The 25,904-nt window shown below is 37.8% G+C and overlaps 1 protein-coding gene across 3 annotated transcripts in view; it reads left to right on the top strand.

Annotated features, from left to right (window-relative positions):
* Positions 1 to 25,621, top strand: part of LOC127645537 (small conductance calcium-activated potassium channel protein 2-like) — a 65,516-nt gene extending 39,895 nt beyond the window's left edge. For 2 of the 3 annotated variants that reach the window (XM_052129190.1, XM_052129188.1), the window contains exons 5-9: positions 13,173 to 13,314; positions 13,498 to 13,608; positions 14,038 to 14,165; positions 20,885 to 20,954; positions 22,719 to 25,621. In XM_052129190.1, the coding sequence (XP_051985150.1) occupies positions 13,173 to 13,314; positions 13,498 to 13,608; positions 14,038 to 14,165; positions 20,885 to 20,954; positions 22,719 to 23,003 (736 nt within the window). In that variant the 3' untranslated portion in view covers positions 23,004 to 25,621. The other variant, XM_052129189.1, reaches the window with a different exon arrangement.
* The last annotated feature ends 283 nt before the right edge of the window (positions 25,622 to 25,904 follow it).

The following is a 25,904-nucleotide window of genomic DNA, read 5'->3' on the forward strand; positions in this document are numbered from 1 at the left end:
AGCGACCCGAGCTTGACAACATATCTGCATAATTAGTTCTGTACCACACAGAAGCTTCCTTAGAAATCTAGTATGTATATTGTCCCTTTCAATGTAAGGCAAAGAAAAGCAATGATTTGCAAAAGAAAAGAAATGACAAGGCGAGGTGTCAGTCACTGATCTCTGTGACAGAAAGAGAATTCAGCCTTAAAGATTTGTTTATGAAATGATGTTAAGCTGAATTGGCTCTACTGGCTATTCACATATTGTAGAAAAATCACAAATGAGATCTCTTTAATATCTCAGTTCTTATTTTTTGACAGAAATTAGATAAATTTAGAGCGAATGGAGACTTTGGCTAAAAGGTATAGTTCACCCGAAAATGATAATTCTCATCCTCATGCCGTCTCGAACTTGTATAACTGTTTTTCTTCTGCGGAACACAAACCAAGATATTTTATAGAATATGAGTCAATGATGTCACAACTTTAAAGTGGCTTAAGTCACTGGAGACTTATGGATTACATTTATGCTGCCTTTACATTATGTCCTTTTTGGAGCCTGAAAGTTTTCGACCCCAGTGACTTGCATTGTATGGACCAAAAACACCTCATTTATCATTAAAAAAAATTTTTGTGTTCCGCAGAGAATACAAAAGTAATACGAGTCATACTGAATGGGGGTAAATATATTATGTGTGGATTGTCATTTTGAGGAAACTATTACTTCAAGTCTCCGGCTTCTCAGAAGTGTCTCCTGACGAAAAGACCCAGTTAATCTCACTGTGTCTCCTTTAGAGTTTCAAAAGAGATCTCAACAATTTCTCAAACTGTGCTCAGATTTGCCAAGATATCAAGTCTGCAATCAAAAGTCTGACATTTCAAAATAAGCACAATGTAAAAATATTTCTTATCAAATTCTTCCAAAACCAATTTTTCTGAGCTGTGCTATCTACATTAATTGTACACAGTTTGTCAAAAATGGTTACTGGCATAAGTTTAAAATTATTTAAATTATATTTATTTAAATATGCTTAATTTTTAAGTATAAAATGAGTTCCATTAATGACAGAGCAAATGTACTTGCTTTGCCATGTACCGTCATTTTGGTATCAAAATGATGTTGTTTAACAATTTATTAATTTTGAAGTTTTTAAAGTTCATACTTAAATTGAACTGTTTACTTCACATTTATTTTGAATTCATAATATGTAAAATATTGAAAGATTTGTCAATTCAGTTTGATGGGACTGAGTCATACAATTCAAAATGTGTAAATCTTAAAAATAGACTGACACTTATTTGTGTCTTTTTTTATTTAGGACTTTTAGGAGAAACATCAGAGATAAAGTTGATGCTTTAATGAGACATAACTGAGAACTCAATTAAGTCCTTTGAGCTATAAAAGCCATAACAAATTTATTTTGGCTATAGTCACTGGCTGTATGTGTTCTCTTGATGCATTTATAGACTGAATAGACAATAACGAAGAGTTTGGAGTGGTAAACGAGGTGAGGGTTGATGTTACACCATACCACAACCCAGCAATCTGCACCCCAGTCTCATCAGCTGCAATGCACGACACGATGCTGCCCACACTCTGGTTTTTTCTTGCGTGAGTAATTTGCGTTGCGTGTGCAAGCTTGTATGAACATATGGAGGAGGTTTTGTGTGCGTGTGTGTGTAACTATAATTCACTGTTGTACTTTCTATTTCCCCTCTATGCTGCTCCATAGGGATGCCATGTGAGTCCTCGTTCTCTAGCCGTGGAAAATCTATCATTTATCATTGAGCTGGTGCCACTGCTGCTCTAAGAGGGGGGAGGGGGTGGGATTCAGCAGCTCTGACAAAAAAATTACAATTCTTAGATTAATTTATTTACAAAAAAGGAAAAACTTTGTGTGAATGTGGCACCATCCGCAAAAAGAGAAAGTTTGTTGATAGAAAATGCACTAATAGTTTCAAAAGCTAAAGAAAGCTATGATTTGCACAGCACTGTGAATCAAGCGTCTCTTTCTAAAGTGCTCGGGAGTAGGAGGTTGGAGGAGGGAGTTCGTGTTAAAATGGAGCAGCTCCTTCAAATCACCTTTACAAACAGGCCTGATGGCAGCTCTTTTTTTCTCTTTTATTCCTTCTGCAGCTTTAGCAGCTGTTTTTGAACTGTAATATGCCCCAGCACAAAAGATCCACTCTTCAGCGAATACCTGTGAAACAGTCGCCTTTGTATTTAAACACGACACATGACTTTTCCTTCAGATCCATGTACAGTAGTATTCAAATGTAGGTTATTGTACAGTAATGGTCAGGTTGACCTTTGTTCTCAAATGTATAGCTTTTACATGAGAGTTATCTAGATATAAAATGTTTGAAAGCTCTAACTACTCAGTTTTTTTTTAGCACAAAAAAGGTGAGAATGATGCTGCCCATTCAAGCACAGTCTCTTCATAGAGGAGAGAAACCAAGGTTTTATGCTAAACATGCCAACTTCTGGTAAACTATGAAACAGCATGGTAGTCTTCATGTTTACTGCTCTGTCATCATACAAAAGAGGCTCTTGTTTCTGAAAAGTGCTGCAAAATTGGGCCTTTTACTGCATCCTTTTTTCGGTAAGCACACTGGCCAGCCCAAAGGGCAGAACGGTGTGAGACTGGACTAGCACGGAGTCCGTCTGGAATGGGAGGGATGGGAAAATGGAAAAGGAAGGGCTGGGACATTGCAGGAACATTGCTGCTGTTTGCAATTGTTGGCTTATCATTCATACTTGGGTTCATTTATCTCCTATTCATTGCTTCACAGTCTCATCTTGGCCCTTTTTCCCGCCCTCTTCCTGCCCACTTGTCCCTGAATATTTTGTATGACTCAGGCAGTTTCGTTTTCGTAGGCCCTTTTCCCAAATGAAAATTCAATTCCATACATCATTACATTGTTATGTCACTCTCAAAAAAAAAAAAGATACAAAAGAAAGGTTTTTCGTAACAGAAAACAGAACAGAAGACAGCAAGATATGCTATCAAAGAATAGACCATTGTAAAGGTGCAGTATAGTCAATGTACAGTATGTTCCATGACTGTTTTGACAAGATATGGTTTCTCCATGTATATAACATCTTTGGTGCACACAGTTACTGGCGATTGCATGTCAAACTGTTGTTTGTGCAAAGAAATCAGAATATGAACTATAACCTAAATAAACTTTAGCTTGCAAGGTGTTTCGTCCATGGAGTTTTGGAGAGAAGACATATCAGAAGATGCTTAATTGCAGACCTGATACAAGGACTCATCCTACACAACTTGTATATATTTCCTTCCTCAAGAGAGTTTGAGTATCTTTTTTATCTAAGGGATTACCACTTCTGAAACTTGTCTCTTTTACTTCATCACACTGAGGCATGCAGTTTGAGGAAAATTTAACTACTATGTGGGAATGTATTTTATGTTCACACCAAAATTGTAATTGTGTCTCTCTCATGTGAAATTTTCTCACTCTCATGTTGTTCCAAACCTGTATAAATTTGTTATTTAATGGAACACAACATGAGAAATTGTAAAGAATGAACTGGTCCCTCTTTTCAAAGCAGTTAAAATGAATTACTTAAAGGAAGAGTTCACCCAAAAATGAAAATTCTCTCATCATTCACTTAACCTCCTGAAATCCCAGGTGACATTCTTTCATCTGCTGAACACAAATAAAGATTTTTAGAAGAATTTCTCATCTCTTTTGCTCCATACTATACAAGTGAATGGGTGCCAAAAGTTTGAAGCTCCAAAAAATCACATGTCATCAAGTCAAGCCAAGTCAAGTCATTTTTATTTGTATGGCGCTTTCCAAAGCGCATAATTTCAAAGCAGCTTTACAGAAAATCATGCATTAACAGAAAATTAAACTGTAATATCTATAAAGTCTTAGAGTTATCATTGTGTAGTTTTATTAAATATGACTGTACATTTTGTATAAAAATAAATAATTAAGTAATAATTGTTTTTAGAACCCCTGTGAGAAACATGAAACACAAAACTCCATAAGATGTTGGTTAATGGAGAAAAATAACCTTGGGAGAAACCAGACTCACTGTGGGGGCCAGTTCCCCTCTGGCTAACAGCATGAATATAATGCAAATATTAGTTATTTATGTGAAGTGCAAGTCATGGTTTAAAATGAGTAACTATGTAAGTGTTAAGGTCCAGCGTTTAACATAGATTTTGTATGAACTGTAAGATTAATAACTAATGTCTTTGAAGTCCATCCTGGATTAATTGCATAAATTCACATTGATGCATTGTCCTTTGTTAGTTGGCTGATGAATGCTTTTGTTGGCAATTCATTGATAGTCTATGTATTCCCTTTCAATAGTGTAGTCCATCATTAGAACTAGATGATGCAGGCAGTGAGGTGCTTCAGAGTTCAACTGGCCGGTCATTCCGGTGAGGTTCGGTGAGGTCTATCCTAAGTCCAAGTTTCAGGCAGTGGCATAAGAAGTATCCCATGTCTTGTGCTTTGAGTTGGCATCAGTTCATCCTCTGAAGTCCATCATAATAGAATGAAGTGATATCTGGATGGCACCTGCTGCATTTAGTCATGATCACTCAGAGACATGTAGCAGTGGAGTCCAACACGAAGCGGGAACGGAACTGGATCTGACCGATTCTGGTGACCTCGGGTATGAATTCCTGGTTGAGGCGAGGATACAAATAGAATAATATCAGCATAGATGCCATTGCATTTTTTGCTGAGTTATTGATCATGATAAATGTTTCTGGTTCCGGCAGACCCAAATAAAGCAGCCTAATTGTGGGTTGGAGGATATATTAGGTGTATGACTGGCTAAATAGATGAGTCTTTAGTCTAGACTTAAACTGAGTGAGTGTGTCTGAGTCCCGAACAGTGTTAGGGAGACTATTCCATAGTTTAGGAGCCAAATAGGTGAAGGATCTACCTCTTTTTGTGGATTTTCATATTCTAGGAACTATTAACTGCCCAAAATTTTGTGATCGTAATGAACGTGATGGAATATAGCGTGTGTAGACCATTCAAAGCTTTGTACGTTAACAAATGTTTTAAATTAATACGGAATTTAACAGGTAGCCATTGTAACAATGATAAAGTGGGCTAATATTATCATATTTCTTGGTTCAAGTCAGCACTCTGGCAGTTGCATTTTGAACCAATTGAAGTTTATTTATTGAACTTGCTGGATATCCTCCCAGTAATGCATTACAATAATATAGTCTTGAGGTCATGAACGCATTCATTTGTTTTTCGGCATCAGCAACAGAGAGCATGTGTCATAATATAGCAATATTTCTCAGGTGGAAGAATGCTGTTCTACAAATATTGAAAATTTGATTTTCAAAGGACAGATTGGTATCAAATATAACACCTAAGTTATTTGCTGTTGAAGACGACGTAACAGTACATCCATCAAGAGACAAATTATATTTTGCGGCATATTTTTAGAGATTTTTGGTTCAATGATCAGTACCTCTGTTTTGTCGGAATTGAGTAGTAGGGAATTTCTGGCCATCCAATCTTTGATATCATTGATACACTCTGCTAATCAGAATCAGAATCAGCTTTATTGTCAAGTATGCTTACACATACAAGGAATTTGTCTCGGTGACAGGAGCTTCCAGTGCACAGCAATACAAAAACAATATAAAAACAGCAGCAAGACATAGATAATAATACAAAATTATAATACACATACGTACATACACACACAGATACACACATACATAGATACCCTCATACACATACATAGTGCAATTCTAATACAAATATGTTATCTGTTATGTACAGTGCAAAATACAAATCTGTTATGTGCAGTGCAATTTTATTTTGTATTTTTTTTCCCTGAGGAATGAAATGGCAGAAGATGTAGATGTGTTGGATAATATAGAAAAGACTAACAGTGTGTTGCACATAATTGTTGCTCAATAGGTAAATTTTAACTGTTCACAAGATGGATAGCCTGATGGATACCTGAGCAGGATACCCTGTTCCTGTGCCTGAAGTTTCTGGTGCTAAGAGCTCTGAAGCATCAGCCAGAAATCAACAGTTCAAAAAGGAAGTGGGCTGGGTGAGTGGTATTGATTTCGAGAATTGTGAAATTTCGATGGGTTTCGAAGAAATATAAAGTTATCCATAAGGCTCCATAAAGTAATCCATAAGACTATATAAGATAAATATACTGTATGTCTTCTGAAGCGATATGATAGATGTGAATGAGAAACAGATAAATATAAAATTATTTTTTACTATAAATACTCCTCCTTTCTCAGTCAACCTCCAGTTTAACTTTGACTTTCACATTCTTCTTCTTGTGTTTTTGGTGATTCACATTTTACATGCATATCACCCCCTACTGGGCAGGGAGAAGAATTTATAACAGAAAAGTACTTAAATATTAATATGATTAATCACATTATCATATCATTTCTGGAGATATGGATTAAAACATTGGAGTTGTATGGATTACTTTTATGATGCCTTTATGTGCTTTTTGGAGTGTCAAAGTCCATGACTTTTGCCACTTGCATTGTATGGACCTACAGAGCTAAAATGTTCTTAAAATCATCATTTGTGTTCTGCTGAAGAAAGAAAGTCATACACATCTGGAATTTAATGAGGCAATGATGTGAGAAACTTTCTCTTTAACATTCAGTCTATTCCTCTCACAAATGTATCATATGGATTCTGAAGAGTTTATAAATAGCATGATACTTTTATGGTGCTTTTGCATCCTTTTTGAAGAGTGAAAAGGTTACATTGTTCAAAAGTTATCCTTTTGCATTCAACACAAGAAAGAAAGTCAAACAGGTTTGGAAACAACGATGAGAGTAAATGGTGGCAGAGTTTTCACTTTTTGTGTGAACTATTCTCTGTATTTGTTCCATCATTGCATCCTCTGAAGATGCTGTCTTGGGTTGAGTCATAAAAGATATGCGATTGTCTTCTCATTGCTTGGTTCTATAAAACATAATTGCTGAATCTTGGAACTAAACAATCATCTGAAAAGGTTGTATGGGGAAATTGGGATTCGAATGGGGTATTTTGGGAAACACTTTCTTCAGATAGATTTCATGATCTAAGTTGAAGGTGGTGCCAGCTCTTCTCCATTTTATGCCAGTATTGCATACAGTATATTGAGAGCTTTATGCCAGTATGTAGAATTTTGAATAGCACAGTATATTCTTGGGATCAGAAATCTTCAGCATTTCAAGCAAAGACAAGCTTAAGTTGATGGCATCTTAATGTGTGCAAACACACAGACCTCTTACCCAAATTTTACTATGGGTATTATTAAGTATAATGGGCATCATGGAAAAGGTTTAGGTTGAGATAATTCTAGAATTCAAGTGTGATGTAAAATAGGATATTTACCAGAGCTCTTCTAGTGTAAAATCTGGTAATTCAAGAGATTAGCATGCTGAGGACTCATTGTACATCTGAGATCTGACACCAGCTTCAAAAAGATCATTTGAAAATGACTGAACCTCTATGAGTGTGGTTTGCACCAGCACTGTGTGTTGTTTGACAGTGGTGATGTAGCACATATAAGCAGATCTCATAATTGTGGGAATACTCCCTTTCTGTCTAGCCACTAGTACAATTTTTCAATGATGAACATATATCTGAATGGATAAGGCTGATATCTATTTTTCCTCTTTTAATATGGTGGTCAGTTTTACAGTAGGGTTTGTCTCTCTGCTCTCAATATACTGGCTCATACCTCAGCATGCAGGAAGTAAATTTTTTCTTTAAATTGCCAGCATGGTAACAACGCTTTTCGCATGTGAAAATTGGGCTCATCTACCACAATAGAAATTAGCCTGCTCTTGGAGCATGACTGCATAGTTGGATTTTGCTATAGACAAGTGCAATTTATAGTGGCATGACCTCTCTCGTGTTTTGAGTATGCTGTTTTCAAGGGGACAATTAAGAACATTTAATTGCTCAGATTAAAATCTTTGTCTTTCTAATGCAAACGATGTGTTTTGGTGCTTGAGGTACAATTTCACAGTTAATTAGATACAATTAGGTATAGAATCTGAATTAATTGTATGGGTCATCAGTGTTCAGTCTGGCTACTCAGTATGAGTGTTGATTAGCCCGGGCCTCGTATGCATTGATGTTCCTTATCAGAAGTGTTCTCATATTGTATTAAATGCAGAAAGATGTCCTCTGACCTGTGGTTAGCTCTTCTTTGACAGACTGCTGAAAAAGGCCAACCCTGTGCAGATATGTGGATGAGCTGAAAAGAGTAGTCAAGTTTACGGTCTCGTGCTTGGCTTTGTAATAATTGTATAATAAGTGTAATAATATATAAGCAAGTAATAGGTAATTTGTATTTGTGTCGTCCTCTCTGGATTATTGAAAACATTTTCAGCAAACTGGATTGTCCTTTGGACTGACTTTTGGACTGCATCTCACAGTCAAGCATTTTCAATATTTTTGACTAACAATTTTTTATAGATTCACATATTGAACACAGAAAAACAAAACATATATACACAGAATCAACAATTAACTTTTGTCCATGGTGAAATAGGGGCAAGAACTTCCTGTTCAATACAAAACCAGGGAGGGGCTCTCTCAGGTGGAAGCGACCAATGAGCCAAATATCTGAGACTGAATGCATAATAATAAAACAAAATCTTGGGTAGGCCTAGCCCACCTTTGTCAATCGGCCTATGCAGTTTACTGAAGTGTAATTTTGGATGTTTCCCATTCCAAATAAGGGAATTCGCTATGCTATCAAATTTCTTGAAATAAGAGAGGGGGACATCTATAGAGAGAGACTGTAGCAGGTTGTTGAATATTGGAATACAATTCATATTAATAACATTAACCTTCCCAATCATCAATAAATGTAATGAAGCCCACCTGTACACATCGCTCGAAAACCTTTTAATTAAAGGGTAAAAAAAAAAGGGCCACTGAAAGTCACCCGACTGAAAAGCCGTTATTTGGCAGTACGCTGTCAGAGCCAAAGCTTCGGATTTAGACCAATGAACTCTGTATCCCGAGAACTTAGAAAAGGAATCAGTAATTCTGTGGAGGCAAGGCATAGATCTAGAAGGGTCTGTGACGAAAAATAAAATATAATTTGCATAAAGCAGAAGCTTATGTGCCACACTTCCCGCCATCACCCCTGGTAAATCTTCCTCCTTTCCTATCACGGCTGCTAATGGTTCCAGGGCAAAACAGAACAATAGTGGGGAAAGAGGGCAACCCTGCCGGGTGCCTCTATTCAGAGTAAAATAATCTGAAATTAATCCATTTGTTTGTACCGCCACTACCTGGTGTCTATAAAGTAACTTAATCCATCCAATAAATGTACTCCCAAACACATACATTTCCAAAACCTTAAAAAGATAATCCCATTCTTCCATATCAAATGCCTTTTTTGGCATCAAGTGAGATGGCAGCAACTGGAGTCTGATCATTCGCCACTGACCATATGATATAGATGAAACGCCTAATGTTATCTGAAGAGCTGCGGCCCGGAATAAACCCCACCTGATATATGTATATCTATATGTATAAGAGGTGTCATAACTTTACTTAATCGATTAGCCAACATTTTTGACAATATTTTAACATCTAGCTGGATCAGGGAAATTGGATGATAACTCTTACACTCGCTTGGATCTTTGTCCTTTTTAAGAATCAGACTGATCCAGGCTTGAGTCATGGTTGGCGGAAGCTTTACATTCTTTAATTATTCCATATAAAATTCTAGCAAAAGTGGAGCCAGTTCTGTAGCATAAGATCTGGAAAACTCAGCGACAAAGCCATCTGGACCCAGAGCCAATTAACTTACCAAGCTCCTACAAGGTTATCTCAGAATCAAGAGAATGTTTTTCATTTGTCAGTTTTGGAAGTTCTAATGGTTCCATAAAGTTTCTAATATCTTCATCAGTAGACGAAGACATGGAACTATAGAGATCAAGATGGAATACTTTAAAGCATTATTAATATCAATGACTGAGGTACATATTTCACCACCAGCAGATTTCAGAGGGAATGGTAGAAAAAGATTCTCTCTGTTTTATATATCTAGCCAGAAGTTGTCCTGCTTTGTCCCCCGACTCAAAGTATGACTGCCTTGCTCTGAATAACACAAATCCCACCCTCTGCGACAAAATAGTATTATATCTTTATTTCAATCGGGTCAATTCTCTAAGTCCGTCAGACAACGTTTGGTTCTTAAGCTCTGCCTTGGTACCTGTAATATTCTCTTCTAACTCCACGACTTCTCGTACTTTGGATATTTTGATGGATGAGGCATACTGTATGACCCGACCACTATGAACCACCTTAAGTGCCTCCCAAACCACACCCACAGAGGATACTGAGGACCAGTTGGCCTCCATATAAACATTGATTTCAGCCTTTAACATTTGTTGGAAATCAGGATTTTGCTAAAGGTATACATTAAAGTGCCAACTATATGATTTCTTTTTCTCCATATGTGGCAACACCTCTAAACTCACCAGGGCATGATCTGAGACTAATATGTTTCCAATTGAGCAGTCAACAACAGATGAAATGAGGGACTTAGATATAAAAAAATCTATTCTAGAATAAATCTTATGGATGGATGAAAAGAATGTATTGTCCCTACCAGATGGGTTCAAAAGTCTCCAAATATCTGTAAGACTAAGATATTTACACATCCTGTGAAGTGTTACAATGTTGCTCTAGGTTACGAACACACATTTGCTTCACTATGATCAAGGACTGAGTCCATCAAAAGAGTCTGCTCCCATTATTATATCATGAGGGGTGCCAGCTGCTTGCAACATCCCTTCAGCGTTAGGTATGTAAATATTAGCCAACTCAACCTTTGCCGCCGAACAATTTCTGCTAAAACAATAACAACTCTTCCAAATTTATCTTTACACTGTTCGAGACATTTGAACTGTAGATGTTTACTTATCAATGTAATGACTCCTCTGCTCTTAGTAGAGCCAGCACTTAAGAAAACATGCCCAACCCATATCTTCCCAAATTTTTCAGCTTCCTGCGGGGAAAAATTTGTTTTTTTAAGTAAAACTATATCATATTCTTTTAAGAAAACAATAACCTTCCTTCTTTTTATGGGGCGCCCCAACCCATTCACATTCAACATGGAAAGAGACAATCCACTCATATTAACATGTGACATTTGACATATTAGAAAAAATAGATTGTGTGTCAAAATCCAAATTATAAAGACCACATTAGTGCAACAATAAAACCCTAAACTTCTACCAGAACCAAACAAACAGAAAAAGAAAAACATGCACATTAACCCAGCACACGTCAGCATCAACCGGCGTCCATCCCTCTAAACTCAAACAGTCTATGTATACCTACGAGACCCCATGTGACAAATCTGCCTTCGGATTGCTCAAGTCCAGTGTTTCTATACACATTTTGTGAGACAGAATTACATAACAGAAGAAAATCTATAAAACAAACTCCAGCCAATAGGCAGAATAAACACAAAGAATGTGCAGATTCATCCACAACACTGTCCCAAAGAATTGTTACTACAAAAAACAAACTCCAGCCGCTAAACAGAACCAGCACAAAAAGAAACAAAAAAGGTGCCCAGTTTCCTCGGATGGTCAAATGAATGTTCAGTGATTCAGGCCCTCTTGGCTGTAACGCAAGCGCCACACAATTACTTATTCATTCCATTGACTTTATGAAGGACAATGCTTGTTAGGGACATGTAAATACTTTGCGGCCATCCTTAGCATATATACTCAACCTGGCCGGGAACATTAGTACAAAAGTGCTCCTCTGTCGATTCAAGAGTTTCTTAAAGGAGTGTTACTACACAAAACAAACTCCAGCCACTAAACGGAACCAGCACAAAAAGAAACGAAAAAGGTGTCCAATTTCCTCGGATGGTCAATTGAATGTTCAGCGAGTCAGGCCCACTCGGCTGCAACGTTAGAATCACACAATGACTTACTCATTCAATTGACATTATGAAGGACAATGCTTGTTGGGGGATAAGTAAGTACTTTGCGGCCATCAATAGCATCTATTAATCAGTGCAAAAGCAGCCTTCCCTTGATGTAAGAGATTCTTGCATTCCTTGAATTGATCACGTTTCTCTCTTGTCCAATTCGTAAAGTCTGGGAACAAGAAAATGTTGCGGTTCTTCCAAGACAGCCTTCCTTTACTCCTTGCCTCGTGTAACATAAGATCTTTATCGGATGATCTCAGAAATTTGGCCAAAATTGATCGGGGCCTGTCTCCCTTAGCGGATCGCCGAGCCAAAACCCTGTGAGCTCGCTCGATTTCCAGCTTATGGCCTGTTAGATCGAACAGATTCGGAAAAAACCCATCCAGAAATTCCACCATATTCTGACCCTCTGCTCGCTCAGGAATTCCAACAAATCAGATGTTGTTTCACCAGTTACGATTCTCAAAGTCTTCCAACTTCCAAGTCCGCCTTGGTCGCTTGCGGATTAGCAGCTAAAGTGAAGTCACCTCTCCGATGACTCCAGATAATCGGTCCGTTTCTCAACATCCGTCACTCTTGTAACCAACTTAGTGAATTTAGTCTCCATGGCAGTGATCGATCGACGTATTACACCAAGATCCTCCAAGTCAATAACGACCTTCACATGGCACCATGCGACTCCAAGCATTTTAAATATTAAAAATGAGAAACAACAATGAAGCTTTACTTGTGGTTGTTGCTTATTTTGATTGATAATACATAATCATTTGAATTCTACAGGATGTCAAAAGCTGTCCTTTTTAATGAATGTGTTAATTGCTTTGAATTAAATTTGTATTTCCTTCTTTCCATGTCTTTTATGGATATTTCAAGAGAGTATTTTGAGCTTTTTGTTTTGTGGCTCGGAAGTGACCACATACATTGTATGGTCAAAATTCATTATTAGCATATAAAGGATATAATACCTGATATTATTCAATACTGATTATTTTTGGTTTGTTTTTCTTTCCATTTGTTTTGTTTTTTATTTGTCTTCTCACCTCTTTTGGGGAAAATAATCTAGAACAAGTTTCTCTCCTCAGGGCCTGATGTTGAGTAATTTATGAAGTTATCATGCCAATAGAGCTAAAGATTCCACTGAAAACTATACATATTCATAGTTAAACTTTTAGAAGTGTTCCTCACAGCCTGAACAATGTTCTCTACCTTTTCTTTTCTTACTATTCAAGGTATCATGACAAACAGGAGGTAACTAGTAACTTTCTTGGAGCTATGTGGCTAATTTCCATAACTTTCCTATCAATTGGTTATGGAGATATGGTCCCTCATACATACTGTGGTAAAGGGGTCTGTCTTCTCACAGGAATCATGGTATGTTTTCTTAAAAAATGGTACCTTCAAAAAATGCAATTATAATTAAACATAGTTTTTTAAAAGAATTTAGTTCACAAAAAATCTAAACATGACATTTGTGATAAATGTGAAATATATTTGTTTACTTTTATGTTAATATTTATTTTCAAATGTAATAATATTCAATATCTCTTCTCGTAGGGAGCTGGCTGCACTGCACTTGTAGTCGCAGTGGTTGCCAGAAAGTTAGAACTGACAAAAGCTGAAAAACATGTCCACAATTTTATGATGGACACCCAACTTTGTAAACGAGTAAGTGACTGATTTATTACTATCAAAATTGGGCAACCACTAAACATTTGTGTTAAGTAAAGAATGTTTTTGAAAAGACGTCGTGTAGTTTGTTAATCAGCCATGAACATATTTTATATATTTAAAATCATCTTAGCAAAATGTATAGTTTTTTTAAAGCATGATAAAAAATGTCTGAAAAAATGAATAATGCATGTACTGAATATTATTCATGCATTACATATTACAGAAAAAAAACAATCTGTTTAACATATTCTATACCCTTTGATTTGTTTATTATTTATGTTTTTATTTTTGTTTCATAATCAAGGGAATCAAACATAGTTACCACATTTAATGTAAATGCAATGTACGTCTTTTTGAAAAAATCTTTATCATCATGATTATTGTTATCTGTAAGTAATTTAAATTTTCATGCTTTAATCCCAGGTAAAGAACACAGCTGCTAATGTACTCAGGGAAACATGGCTCATCTACAAACACACAAAATTAGTGAAGAAAATAGATCATGCCAAAGTGCGCAAACATCAGCGCAAGTTCTTACAGGCCATTCACCAGTAAGCACAAAGTTTACACACTTCGATATTTTTGCATGCTATTTATTTATGCTAATAAACTGCAGTTATGACCATTTGCCCCTTGTCAATTGAACATTTAGTATAATTTGTTATCACAAAAATATAATTCAAATGGAAATTTCTGTGCGTAGACATGTTCACTGTTCAATAAATGTACCTTTAAAACTGTATGTTTAGAATTTAAAATTTTTTTAGAAACTATTGAACCTACTGTGTTTCATCTTTGGAAAATGTTGGTATTGTCTCTTTCTAAAAGGAATTGTACTTTTTCTAAAGTCATGTTGAATTAGAAAGTGCAGGTATTTGACATTGCCTAAATGATCCTCAGACAAACTTCTTATACATTAAATGTTAAAAAGAGATTAGGAATAAGTATAGTCGACCTTCTAAACAAGTATACTCTTTTCAGGAGTAAGGAAATGAGCATGTTATTCTTTGTAATGTGATGATTGTCCTTCTCTCCTTTCCTTCCCCAAACCCTTACCTTGTGGTTATAGTGCATTGTTATGGCTCACATGTTGTGTATATGTTGTGGTTTCTAAACTTGAACTGTGTTTTGTCTTCGTTCTGCTCTATCACTGCAGAGCTCAGAAGTAAGTTTTGTCCTTTGTGTTTTTCTCACCACATCCTCCATGTCTTTGTTTCATATGCATGGAGTCGGAAGCTGAATGCTGATTTTGGTTACCTATAGGTTACCTGTAGTGCTTTTCTCCATTGTAAGTCTAGAATTTTTTTTATTTTTTTTTTATAACCTTTTGATGGAGAAGCATCTTTGGAACTGTTGATTTGTCCATTTGCACTGATTCCATTATTCCAAAGCGTAAATCTCTGTATTAACTTGCATTGATAGCCCCACCTTGTGTGTCCATAGGATTTTGCAAAAGTATGCAGATAAACAAATAAGCTCAGAACAAAGTTCTTATGATGGGACAGGATATTTAGGGCATTTATAAACAGGACCTTTAAAACTTGACTTATTACATATTGCAGTTTTTCTCAATCGCTTTGGATCATTTTTTTATAACATTCTTAACTGTAGGTGCATTTGTCCCAACTGTTTTATGGGACATCACAACTCTATTGCATGTCAGAAAAATTTTGTAACTCACCCAAAACATTTAATTCGTTGCCGTGAAGATTCCACTGACATGTGTAATCAATGGTGAAGCAGCATAGGGCTTCTAGACAAGAGATGAGTCTCTGTGGAGGAAAATTCTGAGGAATGTGCACCTGCTTTTATAGCGGACAGCTTTGTGCCTAAAAGCCATAACCAATATTAGAATATTGGCGTTATTGTAGAGGTCTCAACTAGGTTGTGTGGAAGGACACTCCCCATATGCGTTAGCACACATGTCAAGTGTACTGAGTTATAAGGGAACCTAGTTATTGTGTCAGAAAATTGGCCAATGGCACCAAAATAAAAAGTTATGCCATACTGGTGAAAATGTTTAGATGTTTTTTCACCATGGCAGTCAAACCTGGAAATTTTTGTCATATTCACATTTTATTTTTGTTCTACTTTTTTGTTGACACTGACTGCATACAGTTTTTCTCAATTGCTTAAACACATTTGTCCACTCAGACATTACATTTTCAAAACAGTTAACACACAGGCTAAAACTGAAGCTCACTGGCCACAATGACTAATTTGCAAAATTCTCTAACACTCATGAAACTTTAAAAACATGCAACAAAAGCAAATATTTCCACCAAACACCACAACTTGTGGTTAAATTAATATATTCTTTCAATCAATCAATGCACAATAGACAACAAAATACAGCTATCAATATTACATATATGATACTTTTCAGGAACCAAGGGACCTAGGGAAACATATGGGTGGAAATATCTAAAAAAAACAAAAACAAAAAACTAAATAAAGAGTTGAAATACTCAGAACTTCACATTTAGTCCATTAATTCCTGACTATGCCACAGGTTCTCATCAACATCACATTGGATGGTTTCCCTTGCAATGCACCAAAGGAAATACCTCCTTGCATGGCGTATCCATCCCTGGCAGTCCTCAGCACCTATTGCCAAGCAACCAGCATTCATTGCCACCAGGAGGGACATCTGCTCATATGGCTGGTGATCATATACACCTTCCATCTCCAAGCAGAAAAGAACTCCTCAATTGGGTTCAGAAAAGTAGAGTATGCAGGGAGGAATTGTATTATCATACGGGGCTGTGCTGCAAACCATTCATTCACAAGCTGAGAGTGGTGGAAGGCATCATTGTCCCAAATGATAACATACAGAGTCATGCCAGGCCTCAACAGCCCTCTCTCTTTGGGTGGAACCAGTCTTTCATTCAGTGCATCAAGAAATGTGATGAGGCGTTCTGTATTGTATGGGCCGATAGTTGGTATGTGGCAAAGGACACCATCATTGGAGATGGCAGCACACATGGTGATATTGGCACCCCTCTAAACTGGGACTGTAACTGTGGCCCTCTGCCCAATGATGTTCCTCCCAGAGTCTCCTCACTTTACAGAGGTTGAAGCCGGCTTCATTCACATAAAATAAATTGTGATGTGCCCATTCAGCTTCAAGCTCCATTAATCTTTAAGCTAATTCATAAAGCAAATTCTTCCAGTTGCATGTAACTATATGGCATAATAAGGCATTACAATAACAAATCCGTACCTGCACATACTGGAATCTTTTCTCCTTCACAATGTCAGAGTTTCTTTGGAATGGAACTCTGTACAGCTGCTTCATTCTTACATGGATTCTTTTAAGGACTCTATCAATAGTTGCCAAACTCACACTGTTGACATTTCTAAATGCTCCCTGATCTGCAATTACTGCTGCCTAGATTTCACGCAGTCTGATCGCATTGTTTTCCACGACCATATCTACAATGGCAGCCTCCTGTTCAACACTAAATATATTTAATCTGCCACCAATGTGTGGATACTATAAAGTAAAAGCAAAAAGCATGTCAAAATTGACATTATGACAGTCACATGAATGGGATTGATGAAACATCTGCATTACTATAGACACAGTTTGTTCTGACAATAGGGCAATACAGTAAAGCTGAAATACACAGTGGTATACAGTAACATTGTGACTTAGCTGTTCTCATTCCGAAAAAGCCTGACAATAGGTGCCACGGTGCGCTGACTCAGAATGGACTGGACCCTTTGTCCAGCCTCTCTAAAGGACAAGACATGACTGATGACATGGTCAATAATTGTTGCCGAATTTCATTTGAAACTTGAGCTCCATTTTTCCTCTTGCTGTGGCTCCTCCACCACGCATGCAAAATCCTCTTCCTCTGGCCCCTCTGCCATGGCCTCTTACTGTCCATCTGTGCCTTTGTCCTCTTTGATCCATGCTTGCAAATAGCAACACAGAGGTGGCATCTTTTATTGATAGATGAGGACTGATTGCTGATTGAAGAGTTGTGAATACGACTTTCACACAGGTGCATTAGAGATTCATTATTATGCAAGTACTTTCTATCAGCTGTGAATAGACATTTTCCTTTTGTTCAACACAGTTGGATAGAGTTTGGGGTCTTTCAATGAGATCTGTGGTAACTGTTTTGACAAAGGGTGTGAAAACATTTCTGAAACAAATGAAAAAGTGTTAAGACATTTTAAGACAAGAGAAGACTTCTGCTGTGCTAAGAAGGTGATGATGATGATCAAGTGGATTCCAGTTTCATTAAGCATGTCTTAGCAAATGAGAAAAACTGTAATGTACTATACAAGAATGTTAGTTTTGTCTAGCTGAATGCTATTGTGTATCACACTGTGTTTTTTAGATACCGATTTCAACAGTAGGTAAAAGTTTACTGGGAAAAGTCAATACTGTACAGTACTGCAGTACACAGAAAAGGATATGCACATTTGTATGTATATAGTCAATTTATTTTTGTTAAATGTGTTACATGTAAACATAAAATTCACATTTGCATGTCCATTTTTACACATTCCTTACATTTAAAGTCATATATAGTGAACAGAAAATAGCCACAAAATGACATGTATGTCTGACAGATTTTGATAATTGAATGGATCATTTTGCATTTGATGACTCACACAATGAAAGAATGTTTAGAAGTTGTGAAGAGTATGACAATTTTACTGAGAATCAACTCGTAAGTTTTGATCAGCAAGCCATGTGCATTTAGTTATTGTGCAAATTGTAGATAATTGTACTTACTCTTTTGCACACATGCCAAAACATGTGCAATTTGCTTAAATTAATAAGAAATTCAAATCTGGTGTGAACAAGAAACAAGTTGTTCAGAGATTTGAAATTAATGTTTAAAAAAAAAAAATTCCCATTCGAGAATTGAGCCAAAGTGATTGAGAAAAACTATATTAACTACTATATACTATGTCTATAGATGATGAAACATGTATTTGGTTAATGAAATGTTACCTTTCACCACAGGCACTAACTTCATGTTCCCTGTCTGTCACTCACTTCAACGTTGGGTCGAAGAACCAACATTAGGGGGTGTCTCTTGAGAGCCTTTCGCATCTCTGATCTATACAGAAAAGGCCAATGACAAATTGGCAGACAGAATTTCCATGTCCCGCCCCCGGACATACAGGATATAAAGGGAGGGAAATGCATCTGTTTCATTCTGAAATTTTCTTCGTAGCCGACTGGTTGTGTATGCAGCGAGCTGCGAGTCACACACTCTTCCTCCCATCTCTGAATAAGATTGCTGTTGGATATACGGCTCATATCAGCAGCTTTCACCCTTCTCCCTTCCCGGCAGTGCAGCTTTGCCCCTGGGCGCTTCGTGTGTCTGGGCAGCGATTACACCGAGGCAGCGTTTGGGGATGGCTCATGTTCTCACTGCGAGAACATGACCATGGCAACTTTGTGGTTGTGGCTTTCCTTCCTCAGAAGGAATGCCACTCCAGCCACCTCCTGCATCGCTCCTTCTTCCCACGGGATTGAGGATGACCTGGCTGGTGATGGAGGCGATTTGGGGATGGCAGCGGGCTCGGTTTCTCCGGGTACGCCCCCGCGAACCACCCGCCCCCCGGCATGCTCGTTGACTTCTGTCCAGGCTCGAGGCAACCACGACTTGCCTCATAGTCAGCCTGCCTATCCTCTTGAGCCCCCCGAGCTAGATGAGCTCGCCGCTGCATCGGAGAGCGGTACGGCATCTGATGCGGATGACTTGACTGGGCTGCCGCCTTCAGGCCAGTGCGCCCAGTCTGAGGCTGACGCCCAGATGTCCGACATGCTTGCCCGGGCTGACTTCAGCGTGGGGCTGGACTGGAACCCTCCATCCTCCCCACAGCCTTCGCGGCTGGATGATTGGTTCCTCGGGTCTGCGCACTGCTCACAACCGGGAGCGGCCCACGGGTACACGGTGGTCCCTCAGGTGGACAGAGCAGTTGCGATCCACCTGTGCCCTGAGAATGCCACCACCTGGCAGGGTCGTCCTGTGCTCCCTTCCAAGGCCTGTATGATGATGTCTTCATTGACCTCGAAAGCCTACAGCACCACCGGACAGGCCGCTTCCTCCCTGCATGCCATGGCCCTCCTGCAAGTTCACCAGGCCAAGGCACTTAAAGATCTGGATTTGGGTAGTCCTGATCCCGACATGCTGCAGGACCTGCACTCAGCAACCGACCTCGCCCTCGGGGCCACGAAGGTCACAGTGCGGTCACTCGGGCAGGCGATGGCCACTCTTGTGGTTCAGGAACAACAGCAACGGCTGAACCTGACATACCCACGTCTCCCTTGGGCAGTTCCTGAATGAAACAGACGCATTTCACTCCCTTTATACCTGTATGTCCAGGGCCGGACATGCAAATTCTGTCTGCCACTTTCTCATTGGCCTTTTCTCATAGATCAGAGATGCGAAAGGCTCTCAAGAGAGACCCCCTAGTGTCGCTTCTTCGACTCAACATCTCGTTCCCTCCATCAGGGAACGGAGGTTACATCCGTAACCTAGACGACTTCCTTTAAAGTAAAGACATTTAGGGTAATCCAGGGCTTTGATGCAAGATGATATGGAGTTTTTGCATTAGAAAAGAATGCTGACCATGTCCTGCATCTCCATATTTCTATTTTTGGATACTCAAAGCTATTAAGCTTGCAAAGGAAAAATGCTAACATTTTTCAAATCATGGCATTTAGTTAAGTTCTCACAAATTGGAGCGGATGACATTCTTTGAAATTACAGCACTTATTAGGCAGGATATTAAGGCAGCCTTTCTTACAATGTCTTCCCATGGTTAGAGTCATCCCTGTACTCTTTCATAGTTGCTATGGCACAAATAAATAAAAAAATCGTTAACACGTTCTTTTAAAATTTTGTTCAGAACCAAGCCCACAGCAAGCAATGCCAAACTCACAAGCATTTTCAACGGTGTCACATATACCTCTACCTCAGCTGTTTGCCACATCCTTTGACCTCATCCACAAACAAGGCTCTCGGATGGCTTTTTTTGTGAATGGTTGACGCGTGCCTGCACGGGCAAAAGGAGATGTGTCATGTTTGAACGTTAAGTTAAGAGTTTTCTCTTCTTTACATTTCATAGATTAGGTTTGCATGACTGGTATGGCAAACAGGTTTGTGAATGCTTGCATGCAGGCCACTCTCTCTCCCTCATCTTTATCAAGTCTTCTTGACAGGAATCTGTTACTCTTCCCTAACGTCCCCCTCCTCCCAACCCCCTACCCCTTCATAACCCTGCCTCCTCCCAGGCTCCGCAGTGTGAAAATGGAGCAGAGAAAACTCAATGACCAGGCCAACACACTGGTAGACTTGGCAAAGGTAGGCTGAAGGCTAAAACTTTTTGTTCCTACCTTTTTACTGTGCATATAGCCATAGTCATATTCAGCAGAATAATTTAAACTCCAGTAGCTTTGTGCCAGTGGTCTGCTGTATATATACACAATGTGATATATATGTGATTAATGAAATATTTTGGATCTGATAGATAGATAGATAGATAGATAGATAGATAGATAGATAGATAGATAGATAGATAGATAGATAGATAGATAGATAGATGTGAAGAAATTTGTTTAATGTATATAGTTAATGTTTAATTTATATATAGTAGTAATCCTTGAGACTGCCTTTAATTTTTGCTGATTTTAATGACAAAAAATCATTGTGCAACAGCATTTTTTTTATTATTGTAATACAGTAAAAATTTGACTGTTGTGATAATCAGAAATATTATTAAAACAATGAGAATAGTAAACCGTCCAGACGTGCCATGTTAATAAAAACTGGGAAGTAAAATGTGCTTAAACTGGGTCATGACATGTGGTCCACTTATTTACATTTAAATTTACACTTTTATCCAAAGCTACTTACAGTGCACTTATTACAGGGACAATCCCCCCAGAGCAACCTAGAGTTAAGTGCCTTGCTCAAGGACACAATGGTGGTTGCTGTGGGGATTGAACCAACAATTTTCTGTTTACCAGTTCAGTGCTTTAGCCCACTACACCACCAATATATAATAATTTTCCACCCTGTTGCTGGCCTTCTGTCTGATACGTTCGGTTTCAAGCTCTCAGGCCCATAAGATTTCAATGTAAATGGCCACTGTTATGATTGGCTAACATCATGCAGTTCTTCCAATGCAGCCATATTTGAAGCTCAATCGAAAGAAAATGAATAAAATCCACACAACATTATCACTCTTAAAACATGGTGCACATTGCCGGAAATGCATCAAAAAAATCAAAGACTTCCATATAGTGCATGTTTATAAAAGACTAACTATTAAAATTAGCACAGATGATAACAAAAACCATCCAGGATGCCTTCAAAGCAGCACAAACACAAAAGAGCAAACAGCAAGATGAAACAGGATAGGCGTCTCCTTAGTGTTATAACTTGACATTGTGTCTTTTAAAAGCGGCACGAGATGTATGATAATGGTCAAAGCTGTTCATCTAGTGCGACTTTATGTAGACAAATATATAAATCCAGATGCACATGAAGGTGTCCAGTGTAAGTCTCCTTTGGATGAATCTCCCATGACAGGGCCATCTCTGTCCACGAAACCTGTGACTGACTGTCTGAGCACCAGTGGGCAGGGCCAAGGGTACAGTGATGGAAAAATAGGCATTGACGTTTTACTGAAGAGGCAGCCCTATGCAGATGTATTTTGGTTCTTGTGATGTCACAAGTAACACAAATTCCAAACGGTCTGTTGCTGGAGCTTGGTTTAAATAAATGCTATTTTTCTATGTAGGAGGAAGTTTTCAGTTCTGAAACATACAGTATGTTTTTATTGCACAATGACCTCTTATATGTCAAAAGATCAAATTTGATTCCTCATTTCATGACCCCTTTAAGTGTCATGAAACCAATGTCACAATGCAACAAATCTTAATAGTTCTAAATATAGGCTTCATTTTCTTTATGCTAAATTTAAAGTCATATTATTTGTGCTGATTTGGGATTAAATATGACAGGGTACACACACTTTTTCCTGTAACTGTACATTGTATTTGTTTGTTTGTTGGGGGTGTATTTTCATTTTATCTCACTTTCCATCTCCATGCACTCTTGTAGACACAGAATGTGATGTACGACTTGGTGTCAGAGCTGCAGGAGCGTAGCGAGGAGCTGGACAAGCGCATTGGCACGTTGGAGGACAAGCTAGATGCAGTCACCGGCAGCCTGCATGCTTTGCCCTGTCTGATCTCCCAAGCCATAACTCAGCAGCAGCAGGACCTCCTAGATGGCTTTGTGCATCGCTTCCGTCCGCCCTCGCTGGGCTCGGAGCACTCCTGGACCCCCTCCAGACGGCGGCGCTCCCCCTCCACTGCCCCGCACACTTCTTCCGACAGTGGCTAACACTGGCCTGGACCTGCTTACCACTTCCAAAGGTCTCAGACTTATTCACGTAAGCTGATCAAACTTTTGTGGAGGACTTAAGGTTGAGGACTTGTATTAATAAGTAGAAAAGAATTAGTAGATATATGGTTTATGTTTAGCCATTGTATGGCTGTTCAAGTTAGCTTTTTTGTAAAGCCTTCGTATATTTATAAGACTGAGTTCAGGAAGCTGGAGTGAGTCCAACTGGTCTTTAAAACTGGAGGTCCACAGGAAAGTGGGCCCAAGCAATGCTTGCCAGAGTGAACCAATCTTGAAAACAAAGGAAATAGAAGATAAAGAAGAGATGAATTGCTTCTGCAAGACATCTGTGGTGTTGTTTTCCCAATGCCAGGATGAGCACTGAGAGTGCCACCAGGTGCTCTGCGATCACTCAGTATTCAGTTGGAGAAGGGGAGCTTGTGACCTTACTACTGCGTAGAATATTGCCAGAATGACAACTTTATGGATTCAGTTCCCTTGCTCTTTTAAGGGAAATTGGGTGCAACTAACCTTTTTTAGTTATTATTGGCATGTTATTTTTTCAGTGCCTGAATGTATAGATTGCAAAGGGTTGTTCATTTACCAATTTTAAAGCAAGTTTTTTGTACAATGTTACTGTAACACAAGCATTGCATTCCTTTTTCAGATACATTCCTCTTTAAGACATTTTGAATAATTTGTCTTTACAAATACCATTAACTGTTGCAGTCTTCTCTTATTTATCAAAGCCTTTCAATACTTTACCAGTTACTACATAAGGAAAGAAAGAAAGTAAGAAAGAAAGATAAAGGACTTTTAAGGAACCGTTAGTACTCAAGTTGGTAAAGTAACACTTTCATTTAACCAAATCTGAGCTTCCAGAAGACTTCACATTACAGAGAGGCTCCATTTTTTTATTTAAAATGACAGCACAGAGTGCTAAATGCTGTGGTAGGCACAAATGTATGACAGAACTGAGATTTAAACCTTTGCATGTTTCAGTGCAATTGAGACGAATGGATTATGGATGGTTTTTCAAATGTATGTGTGTGTTTTTTGCTTGATTTCATTTATTTTTACACAGAGATTCCTTTTTAAAATGTTAGAAAGTATTTTTAGAGTGCAGTAAGGTGGTAATGTTTAATGCATTCCTTGTTCTACCTATAAATAACAATCACCAACAGACTGAAGAATCCATGAAAAGTAGGATAAACACTAATAGAATCGTGAACATTTCAGAGAGATCTCTCTGAAAGAATTTGTACTTTTCAGAATATACCATAAAGGCAGCTTAGAGCAAATAGTCTCTCCTGTTCACTTTTATTTTACTGACATCTCAATGATATACAGTCTTGAATAATCTAATTATCATAAAGCAACTGACAATGTTATGTGTTCGATGATGTAATTGTCACAAATTAAAATTTATTGTAAATGGCTACAAACATTAACCCAGCATATTACTTCCAATGTGACACTGAGTCAGGTACATGTTTCCAGCTTAGTTCTCTTAAACATCTGAGACATTATTTTAGCCATTCAAATGTGGCAAAAAAAGTGGAAGATGTACAGAGGATTGGATTCCAGCCAAAGTTTAACCTTAATTTAATTAAAATGTTTTATACAACATAGCATCACAAGTAAATAATTGTAAGTTAGTGACAATTACAAAATCACTCAAAGACTCACATACACACACTTAGTGTACATTCCATGTTAGATCAAACGCACCAACTCCCATTTGCTGGTTAATCATTTTATAAATTCTTTGCAGGATTTATCGTTCAGAGGTCTCACAACAAACAAACAGACTCCTAATCAAACCTGTTTCAGTCTTGTCAGTACTATGTGTTTAGGTCTTATGTATTTGCAGTCCTGTGCACAAACAATGCCTTTTGTTCTTCTGATCAAACAATGCTTACGGTTAGCAACCCTGCTCAACAATAATGGCTAAATTAAAACTGAATCTATTTTAAATGAAATATGAATAGGTAAAAATTGGATGGATTATTCTCAAAACCTTCATTGTAAATTTAAATGTACCTGACACTTTGATCAAAGACAAACTGAAGAAGCTGGTCATGCATTACATTTCTAAGGTAAACCAAAATGGAGGAAGAAAATGCTTTACAAAAGTCTCTTTTTTTACAACTAAAATTCTAAAAAGTGCAATTTAGTAGATCCTGATTAAAAGTATGACTTTTGTCAAACATAATTTGATGTATGGTTGCATAGTTTCATTGCCAATAATATAACCATGACCCTTTTTCTCTTTCATTCACTGTCAACACGTCTAAATGTTGTAATGTGCCAATTATAAAATAAGACTAAAATCTTGTGCCATCTGACATCAAACTGCACACACATCAGTAGATGGGACACCAAATCGATAGAAAGTATTTTACTAGATTACATTATTTTATTTTCCTTATCTTTTTTTTTCTAATTGCCTTTCTTTGTGAAATACCTGTGAAATATTAAACACAGAGAGATGAATTTGCATTTTGTATTCTCCCAGGTTGACTGTACATAAAGGCATGGGTTATCATGGTCTCATATGTTGAGATCTTATTATTTTGTTTACATAGAGATAGCCCAAAAAGCTACAGTTGTAATAATTCTGCCCATGTTTCAGAAAATAAATAAAGAATTCTTTAGAATACAATGTGGCACTGTGATGATGGATGAATTGGAATGACCTCTTGCCATGTTAGTTATCCAACAATACTTTTCCACTGCAGCAACTGCTAGCACTACAGCAAGTATCAGAACCTTTTTCTGAGAATATGTGAAGATACTGTAATAGCATTCAAATGATTAGTATTAAAAACTTTAAGTACAATAACTTTGAAGTAACTGAGCTAGGCCTATATGAAATCACCAGTGCATTCTTAATATGTT

This window comes from Xyrauchen texanus, chromosome 6, assembly GCF_025860055.1.
Source record: "Xyrauchen texanus isolate HMW12.3.18 chromosome 6, RBS_HiC_50CHRs, whole genome shotgun sequence".
NCBI lineage: Eukaryota > Metazoa > Chordata > Actinopteri > Cypriniformes > Catostomidae > Xyrauchen > Xyrauchen texanus.